Source organism: Solanum pennellii, chromosome 9 (assembly GCF_001406875.1).
Source record: "Solanum pennellii chromosome 9, SPENNV200".
Classification (NCBI taxonomy): domain Eukaryota; kingdom Viridiplantae; phylum Streptophyta; class Magnoliopsida; order Solanales; family Solanaceae; genus Solanum; species Solanum pennellii.
The window spans coordinates 81071024-81082448 of record NC_028645.1 but is presented as its reverse complement, the minus strand read 5'-3'; the positions used below and the strand labels follow the sequence as shown (position 1 = coordinate 81082448).

General features: G+C 27.0%; 1 protein-coding gene across 1 annotated transcript; it reads right to left on the bottom strand.

Annotated features, from left to right (window-relative positions):
* Positions 1-284: 284 nt before the first annotated feature.
* Positions 285-995, bottom strand: LOC107030814 (ethylene-responsive transcription factor ERF096). Its single transcript, XM_015232057.2, has one exon. The coding sequence runs from the start codon at positions 966-968 to the stop codon at positions 567-569; it is 402 nt and encodes a 133-aa protein (XP_015087543.1). The 5' UTR covers positions 969-995; the 3' UTR covers positions 285-566.
* Between the last annotated feature and the right edge of the window lie 10430 nt (positions 996-11425).

Below are 11425 nucleotides of genomic sequence, written 5' to 3'. Positions count from 1 at the left end.
AATTATGAATGGCCACAAACTTTTTATCAACTTGCATTTCTTTTTGTCAGTGGTATACCTGACAAAAAATATATGAAAAAACATATAGCTAAAAATTTGTTGAGAGAATATGACAATTAGTATTTATGATCATAAAGACTTCAATTTTTCTTTTGTTGACCTTTCAACATTTGCATTTACCAAATATAGTACTAGTACAATTGAGTTGCAAGAATTGTAGCAACAAAATTGATTGCTACATTCAAACACAAGAAAAAAAATTAAGAAAAAAAATGAAAACTTCATAGTGAAATTAAAATAGAGTATATGATAAATAGATATAGAACATTATTTAAATTAGTGGACGGAGCTATAGGGGCGGAAGGGGATTCAGACCAATTACATTATTCAAATTAGTGGACGGAGCTAGAGGGGCAGAAGGGGTTCAAACGAAACACTTTTTCTATAAAAACCATAATGTATAAATAAGATGTAAATATTTCTTTTTTCTTAAACGTATATATGATAAATGATGAACTTTCTTAGTGAAAACTTTTTGCATGCGTCCGCCACATTTGAAATGATCTTTATTTCCTCTTGTTTGTCTCTTCATCACAATCAAGAAGTTCCTCCAACAACTTATCATCCAAGTATTCAAATTCAAGAACTTGCCTTGATGACGACGATGATGATGATGAAGAAGCCATTGAACCAGCACTATAAAAATGTGAAGAGCTACTAGGTAAATTATACTCCTCAGGAAAATTAAGTATAGCTAAATGTCCCCTCATTGAATAAGCCGCCCTATCATAAGCTCTTGCTGCTTCTTCCGCAGTATTAAATGTCCCTAGCCATACACGTGCCCCTTGTCGTGCTGAGTCACGTATCTCCGCTGCAAATTTACCCCACGGACGCCTCCGTACGCCTCGATATTTTATCTCTCCACCACCACCATTAGTTCTTCTTCCATTGCTAGGATCTTGTTCCATGTTTAATTTTAATTCTATCGCTTATTAATGGACTATGTATATATATATAAGGTGGCAAAGTGATTTTGGCGCTTATAAAAAGGGTACAAAATTTTGGTCTTTGGTTTTAAAAAATGGACGATGGAGAATAAGCCAAGTGGAATATCGTAGGGTCCAAAAATGTTCCCACGTGCTGAAAAAGAAACTTCTTTTTATTTTTTTTTTAGACCAAAGTTTTGATGCAATGTATCTGGAATGGTCAAACGATGGCTATTTTGAAAAAGAATTCAAGTCTTCTTCTTTTTTTTTTTTTTCATCAGCTTTTAATTTTTGCATGCATGTGTATTGACTTCTTTTTGGTATAACATATGTTTCAAGTAATAAAAAGTTTTTGGATTTTTTTTAAAAAATAAATAAAAGAGTTAGTTATTATTAAAAAATATTGGTCAAACTTTATATGTGGTACTTTTTCAAGGTAATTAAGTGATATTTTTCTACTTTGATGTAAAGTAAAGAGTTATGTGACTATCTATTTCATGATGATTAGAAAGTATTTAAGAAATATAATACGTATCATGATTCATCACAAATGTCACGAGCATGAGAGTAGATTTGTATATGTGTGACATGTGTCACACTTATATCGCATTTGCATTATGCTTGTGTGATCATTTTCTATGTATAAATAGTTCATTATATTATGCGTTTATCTTGAATCAAGAGAATAATATCTTAACTAATTAAATACATCTATTATATCTTAGTTAGATACATCTCTCAACTACGATTCACAGTCATTCCCATTAAAAAATGTGAGAAAGAGCTCAATACCAAAGGAAAAAACTCAAGTTATGTTAAAGTTTAATCACCTCCGCTGAAAATAATTCAAAAGCGTTACACATTCAGGTATGTTTCTTGATTAAAGTAATAATATAAAATGTATTGCGAAAATTATTAAGTTTCATGATTTTTAAAATTATTTTGATTTTTCAATTAAATTATTTATGTTTCACCATATATAATCAAGAAAATCATAACGCCTTTTTAATGATGAAATTCATAAAAATAAAATTTGGAAAAATAAAAAAACCAAAATAATTTTATGTGGGGGCATATTAAGGTTTATAGTGTCCATTGAGTTGATGTGAGGTCACTTGCTTATGCACTTGGCTCTACGTATAACGAAATAATATTTATTTATTTATTTATTTTATTATATAGAAGAGTGAAGTGATAGAACAATTAAAGGTAAAATTGTAATTTCATTCTAACAAAAATTTATTAAGAAAGATAGTAAATAATCTAGAAAGATCTTTCTATATATAAAGTGAATAATGATCAGAGGTAAAAATATAATTTCATGCTATCAAAAATGATAACAAGAAAATTAAATATTTCTAGAAACATCTTTAGTTATTTTTATTACTATTAACTTATTTTATTATTACTTCACTTTTTTTTTAGTAATTCAATTAATCGTACTTTTAATTTAGTATTTGATATTTATTTATAAAAAATTGATGGTTTTGATTATAAATTGATTTTTAAATTAATAAGATTAATATAATTATTACTTATAATTATGTGAAAAATATATCTGTAGCTATTAAAATATTATGCTTAAAATGACAAAATAAAAGTCAAGATGATTTTAAAATATTTTAGACGTATATAAATTTTATTTGGCTATACTTTGAATTGAAGAAGGTTGACCAATTAATTAAAAACATGAAGGTCCAAAATTGAGGGTCAAAACACAAATAATTTATCCAAAGGGTCTAGACGTGGACATGTACTACATTACTATACGTAATTTTTTCACTAACTTAAAACAAATAAAAAGGAATCCAAGATATTCTACTAATGCTTATGGAAACATAAATATTGTATGAGTTTATTTTTATCAAATAATGTGGCTCTTTAAAATTATAAATATACTTGTCATATCGATATTCTACATCACATTTTCTCATTTCCTCAAAGTAAAGTTTAGTTGTTGAAACAAAAATGGAGCTTACCAACATTGAAAGGTCACTAACTCCAATGGAATAACTAAAGTATCACGAGCTTCAACAACGGGAAGAGCTCCTGAAAGCAGTTGAGAAAATTGATGAAGCTTTGGCAAAGCTACAAAAGGAGTGTGGCGGTGTTTGATTCTGATATACTCTGAAGTGATTTGGCTCCTTCAGATGATGAGTAAAATTCTCCATCAAGTTTCGATGTTTAACAAAGTTACATAAGGAGCGTGGTTAGTGTTTTTTCATCTGAAATCTTTGAAATTGACTAGGCTTTTTTAGAGGATGAGTAAAATTTTGACGATTCTTCGTAAAATTTCGTTGTTTCACCAACTAGGTCTGGCTAATCATATAAATGGTTTATTTTTACATTTCAATATGTATATATTGTATGAAGCGAAATAAAATTTGTGTCTTCTATTCAATATGTGTTAATTTTTCATTCATTGACATTGAAATATATGTTTTGAATGATCTCATAATCAATTAATCTGTTTGTGTATTGGCAAGTGAAATATACAAATAATGTTCTGAAAAAACCTTAAATATATAATAATAAAATTTTTATTTATATATATATATATATCCTATTTGTATATGCACAAGAGAAATATACGAACGGATAGTAATCTACAGCCACAACCTCCAATATAAAAGGAACTATAGCTATAGAACACAATTATCGAAACTATAGCTATAGAATTTTATCATGTTTATTACGTTTATCATTTAATTTGTTATTTTTTTTTCTCTACTTTTATACCTCTACAAGTCTTGGGTCTAAAAGTTGGCCCAAAAACAAATTTGTTCCAGATTGAATTACCCACATCTATATTGGGCCCTCTACTGGGCTTTTCATCCAAAAGGAAATATTTTGATGAAGCAAAATATGTTTCTTTAACTCTCTGTCGATATGAATTTAGAGGTGAATTTAAAAATTTTTCGTATATGAGCGTACCCCTTAAAAAAGAAGGAAAAATGTATGAAGAATAAATTGAAACCGTAGTCCTATAGATAAATATCGCAAACAGTCGATCAATTTAATTCTTTAGTTTTCTTGTGGTGTGGGTGTCATTAGATAATAATTTTGTAATTGTAAAAAAAAAATTGTTATATGACAACTTTACGAATTCACAAGTTTCATTTTTAGCGTTTAAATTTACCTCTGTGTATCTTGATAATTAATGAGTTAATCTTTTTGACTCAACGAGATAACTATTCATTCACATTAATGAACTTATCAGTAATTAAGTAGTGAATGATATTAATTTAATAAGATGAAACATTTGTTTTGAATATAAATTGATTTTTCAAATTAGTAGGATTGACGTAATGTTTACTTATAATTATAGGTTAAATATATCTAATATCTATTAGAATATTATGCTTAAAGCGACAAAATAAAAGTCAAAATAATTTTAAATATATTATTTTACTTTTATAAACACTTATTTTACAATATTTTTAATTGAAGAAGGTTGACCAATTAATTAAAAACATGAAGGTCAAAATGGAGGGTCGAATAATTTATTTAAAGGATCTAGACGTGAAAATGCACTAAATTACTATATATAATTTTTTCACAACTTAAAAACAAATAAAAAGGAATCCAAGATATTCTTCACCGCTTATGGCTACATAATAATTGTACATGAGTTCATTTTTATCAAATAATGTGGCTTTTTAACACTATAAATACATTTGTGATATTGATATTCTGTATCACATTTTCTTATTTGCTCAAAGTAAAGTTTAGCTGTGGAAATCAAAATGGAGCTAACCAAAACCGGAAGGTTGCTAACAACTCCAATTGAAGAGCTGAAGTATCATGAGCTTCAACAGCTGATAGAGATCCTCGAAGTAGCAATTGAGAAAATTGCTGAAGCTTTGGCGAAGCTACAAAAGGAGTTCGCTGCTATTTTTCCATCTGTAAAAGTTGGAAGCGATGTGGCTCCTTCAAAGGATGAAGAGTGAAATTCTTAGCCAAGTTTCGATTTTTGACCCACTAGGTCTTGCTAATCATATCTATGATTTCAATAATTTTCATTTCAATATGTTTATCATTTATGAAATGAAATAAAAAAAAACTTATATCTTTTATTCGATATGTAATTATATGACTTGAATTGACAAGTAATAAAAGATAAAAATTATATAACATAAAGAGATTAAAATCATGTTAGTTAGCTTTTTCAACAAAACCTAAACTCATTAAAAAGTGGGAAAAATTGTGCAGAATAGCAAGTACATTTAAGCCATATCAAATGATATAACTATTTTTTAGGGAAAGTCAAATTCACATCTATCCATATATATATATATATATAAATTCCTAGCTTGTATGATTCGCCGATTTGCATAAATTCAAAAATTTGTAAAATTGGATTCTGGATTGTACAAATTCAAAATTTTGTATATGCTGACTCTATCCATTTGTATACGGTTAATGAATTCATAATGAACTACCTTATTTGTATATTGACAAATGAAATATACAAAAAAAAAGTTATGGAAAATTCAAGAATATATAAATACAAAATTTTATATTCTTACCCTATTTGTATATTCGCACACGAAATATACAATCGGGTAGAAATATACAACCGCAACCTTCATAGAAAAAGAAACTATAACTACGGGAACACAATTATCAAAACTATATATATAGAGTTTTATCGATGTATAATTAAGTATATTATGATTACTATTGCTAAAGTTCTCTTAAAATTATACGCCTTCAAGTCCTCAATCGATATAAAAGTTTGGCCCAAATTAGTTGTATAATTAAGTATATTATGGTTACTATTATGATTAAACATGTTGACTCAACAGGGTAACTAATCCTTCGTAATAATGAATTTATCAGTAATTAAGTAGTGAATGACATTAATTTGACAAGTTGAAATGTTTCTGTGATAAATTGATTTTTCAAATTAGTAAAATTAACATTATTATTACTTAAAATTATATGTGAAATATACCTACTATATATTAGAATATTATGCTTAAAACGACAAAATAAAAGTCAAAATAATTTTTAAAATATTTTTTTACTTTTATAAACACTTATTTATACTATATTTTGAATTGAAGAAGGTTGACCAATAATAAAAAAATATGAAGGTTCAAAATTGAGGGTCAAATAAATTATACAAAGGATTTAGATGTAGAATTGCATTGAATTACTCTAAATATATTTTTCACAACTTAAAACAAATAAAAATGAATTGAAGATATAATTATTGTACATGAGTTTATTTTACCAAATAATGTTAATTTTTTACATTATAATATACTTTTGATATCGATATTCTACATCACATTTTTTTTAATTTCTCAAAGTGAAGTTTAGTGTTGTGGAAATCAAAATGGATCTTACCAAATTTGAAAAGTTGTTAACTCCAATGGAAGAACTGAATTATCATGAGCTTCAATCATTGAACGAGCTCCTGAAAGTAGCAAGTGAGAAAACTGATGAAGCTTTGACAAATCTACAAAAGGAGTGTGGTGGTGTTTATTCATTTGAAATCTTTGGAAGTGGTTTGGCTCCTTTAGAGGATGAGTAAAATTCTTCGTCAAGTTTCGTTGTTTAATCAGTTAGGTCTTATTAATCATATCAATAATTTTAATTTTACATTTCAATATGTTTATAATTATATGAAATGATATAAAACTTATGTCTTTATTAATTTTTCATTAATTGATATTGGAATTATATATGTTGAATTCACAAGAACTAGAATATAAAAATTAAAATAACACAAAGAATTCAAAATCATGTTTGTTAGCTTTTTTAAGAAAACCTAAACTCATTTAAAAGTAGAAAAAAATGTCTAGAATAACAAATATTTAAGGGAAAAGGATCTCAACTCTGATTTATCGGTAGAATTTACCCTTACCGTTAAAATAAAGTTATTTTTATCCTCGTTGTTTCCAAACTTCTCACATGTACCCCTTTTTAAATGGAAGACCCTAAATCCAAAAAATTGTCTGATTTTTTTTTTTAAAAAAATCATTATTCCTAATTTAACCCGCACCTCATCCAACAAACAAGTAACCCAAATAAATAAAGGGAAAATTATATGGAATAGCAAACTATTGATTCAAATTAAGTACAATAGCAATAGTTTTTTTTTTATTTGTAATACGCAACAAATATTCTATATTTTTTGCCATCGCATTTGTATACCAAAATATACAAATAGACTCATTCGATATACATATGTGTTTTATAAAAATTAATTGCAGGACCCATTTGTATACGGAATATACAAATAGACCCATTCTGTATACTATGTTTTGTATAAAAATTAATTGCAGGACCCATTTTTAATACACAATTAGAATCATACCGTATACATATGTGTTGTATATTTGTAGTAATATTGTTCATATACAATTACTATGTTTTATTTTTTATATCGAAATATACAAATAAATATTTTTATGTATCTGTGAATCGAGATATACATATTAATATTTGTAGCAAACATAAAGTTTGTTGTGAAACACAATTATACAAACTATAGCTAAATCATACAAATATTATTTTTATATTTGCTAAACCTAAAATTTGCTCATAAATAAATCCGTCCATCTCACCTAAATCAACTATAAACCCTACAAATTCAAATCAATCTTCAAGAATTCCAAAAATAAGAAAATCTAATGAAGATGGATAGTGTTTTACAAACAAGAGAGCTTCTTGTTTTGCCTTCTAAATCCAAAATCTATGCTTTTTATGTTGCTAAACCTAGTACCTTAATGTGTTTTCTCTACCCTCAAAAGGGTAAAGTTCAAGGCTTTGACACAAAGTCTCAGTTGTTCTTTTTAATTTGTTTCGTCTTTTTTCTATAATTTATCGATTTGTATAAATTCAGAATTTTTTTTATATGTTTTATATATTCAGAGTTTTTTATATGCTTACTCTATCTAATTTGTATATCATTTATAAATTTATAATGAATTACCATGTTTGTATAATGATAATTTAATAATACAAACAAAGTTCCAAAAAATCCCTTGATAAATAATTTTATATATGTATCACATTTGTATATTCACAAGCGAAATATACAAACGGGTAGAAATATACAACCGCAACCTACATGACAAATGAAACTATAGATATGGAACGCAATTATCAAAACTATAGCTATACAGTTTTATTATATCTATTTAATTTGCTATTTCTGAAATTTTCTCATAAAATATACCTCTACAAGTATTGGGCCTAAAAGTTAGCCCAAAGACAAATCTGTTCCACACTAAATTACCCACATCTATACTGGGCTCGTAAAATGGGCTTTTAATCCCAAAAAAATATTTGTAAAAATTTAAGGAATCCCATAGTGTAATTCAATAATTACACTCTGTCCCGACAAATTTAGTATTTACTAAAAATCCCTTAAAATTTTTGTTCCGTGATACTTTAGACTCTAGTGATACATGGTAAATGATACATGGTAAATTTAAACTGTTAAGAAAAAAATGGGGAAAAAACAGTACAGTTAAACTTGTTAACTAAAATAGCTTAATTTACGGTAACAGATCATTAATCAAGTATTAAATTAGCACGTAATTGAATATTAATTTCAAATTTTGAAAATCAAAGATTATATCATCTATTTTGAATACAATTTTCAAAACCGCATGATACATAGAAAACATTATGATACACAACAAATTCATGTATCAATGCATCGTCTAAAACACTATACACACTGATTCAAAATGTATCAGCAAGCACACTTGATGGATTCAAAATGTATCAGCAAGCACACTGATTCAAAATGTATCAGCAAACACTTCATGTATCAATGCATCGTCTAAAACACTATACACACTGATTCAAAATGTATCAGCAAGCACACTTGATGACGCAGTTATTGAAATTAATCACTGATACATGATAAAAAATTTCAAAAACCCTTGATACATAGAATCTTGTTCAGTGCAGCTATAGCACTGTTGCTTGTTGGAAGAAATTCTTCTTGTTTGAAGCTAGAATCTTCATAAGCAAAATCAGATGTTCCACATAAAGGCAATCGATCAAATTCTTTTCCAGCTTTATCAGACAGCTGGTTCACATCACCAATGCTCTCTTCTTCCAGTAGTGGTATTGATATATTTTCTACCTCTGGTTCACATTCAGAGGTCCTTTCTTGCTTTGTTTTCAGTTTCTCATTTTTCTTCGAGAGGTATTCCCTAGCTTCCTTAACTGACAGAATGATTTTTTATTTTGATGTTACAGAGATTTCACTTGGCTTGCTTGATTTTTCAGACGTTATAATAGGTTTTTCATATTAAATGTTGTGAAACATTTTTAATTAAAATTAATAATTCAAAATTCAAAAAGTGATTAAGAAGATTGAGTGTTTTAGTAGAGAAAAAATAGGCATGATATGGGGAAGTGTGTGTTATAGGAGAGAGAAGAATATGTATCTCTAAACTTCTACTAAAATTAAAAAAAAAGGAAATTATGTAATATTTAAAAAAAGAAGGGAAAATTAGAGAATACTAAACTTATAGTTGTGTATTTAAGTTATTTTTCCAAAATATTTTGATGAAGGGAAAATATGTTTCTTCCGTTTTATCAATATTAATTTAGAGACGGATTAAAATTTTTTATTATACAAGCGTACCCCTAAGAGAAGAAGAAAAATTTGTATTAAGTGTGAGTTGACACGTTAGTCCTTTAGATAAGTATCACAAACACTCGATCAATTAAATTATTTCGCTTTCTTGTAGCATGAGTGCTATTAGATAATAATATACTAATTATAAAAATATATATATATATATGCCTAAAAGAGTTTGTTTTATGAAAATATCACAAACTCACATGTTTCATTTATAGCATTTTATTTTGTCCTTGTGTCTGATAATTCATGAGTTAAACTTCTTGACTCAACGAGGTAATTAATTATTCGCAATAATAAATATATCAGTAATTAAGTAGTGAATGATATTAATTTGACAAGATGAAAATTTGTTTTGAATATAAATTGTTTTTTCAAATTAGTAAGATTGACATAATAATTACTTATAATTATATGTTAAATATATCTAATATCTATTAGAAAATTATGCTTAAAAGGACAAAATAAAAGTCAAAATAATTTTCAAACTATTTTTTTACTTTTATAAATACTTGTTTTACTATATTTTCAACCGAAGAAGATTGACCAATTAATTAAAAATATTAACATCATATTTTCTTCCTCGAAGAAAAGTTTAGTTCTGGAGAACAAAATGGAGCCTACCGATTTTGAAAGGTTGCTAAGAACTCCAATCGATGAAGTGAAGTATCATGAGCTTGAACAATTGAAAGAGCATATGGATATAGCACTTGAGAAATTGAATAAAATTTTTGCAAAGCACTAAAAAGAGTGTGGTGCTGTTTTTTCATCTGAAATCTTTGGAAGTGATTTGACTCCTTCAAAGGATGAGAAAAATTCCTCATCAAGTTTCGATGTTTGACCAACTAGGTCTTCTAATCATATCTATGATTCCAATATTGTTCATTTCAGTATTTATCATTATATGAAATGAAATAAAATAAAACTTATGTCTTTTATTTGGAACTGTTGTTTTTCATCCATTGACATTGTAATCATATGTGTTAAATTCACAAGTAATAAAAGATAAAAATTAACTAACACAAAGAATTAAAAATGATGTTAGTTAGCTTTTTCAAGAAACCTAAACTCATTTAAAAGTAGGAAAAATTACGCAGAATAGCAAATATTTAAATCATATTAAATAACATAACTATTGTTTAGGGAAATTCCAGTTCACATCTATAGTTTCGCCACATCTTGTTTTAGCGTAATTTGTTAATTCGGCTAATTTTATGATTCACCGATTTGTATAAATTTAAAATTTGTACGATTCGATTCTAGATTGTACAAATTCATAAATTTGTATATTCTTGCATTATCTATTTATATACGAGTTATGAATTCAATTTATATACTCGCTCTATTTGTATATTCGCAAGTGAAATATACTGCTGCAACCTCCATAACAAAAGACTACAGGTATAATACATAATTATCAAAACTATATTTATAGAGTTTTATTAAGTATATTTTATTTACTATTTCTGAAAATTTCTCTACAAGTCCTAGGCTTAAAAGTTGGCCCACAAAGATCTGTTCCACACTGAATTACCCACACACAAACATATATATATATTGGGCCCTCTAATGGGCTTTCATATAAAAGTAAATATTTTGATGAAGGAAAAATATGTTTTTTCCTTTGTGACAATATTAATTTAGAGGCACATTTAAAATTTTTAGTATATAGGATATACCCCCTCCCCCACCCCCAAAAAAATTGAAAAAATGTATAAAAAGTGAATTGACCCCTTAGTTCTTTAGATAAGTATCTCAAACACTCAATCATTAAACCTTTTAACATTTTTGTAGCATGAGTTTCATCGGATAATAATATACT

Bases quoted from the DNA above. Each gene is read 5' to 3' on its own strand.
- LOC107030814 (XM_015232057.2), bottom strand. From the start codon at position 968: ATGGAACAAGATCCTAGCAATGGAAGAAGAACTAATGGTGGTGGTGGA.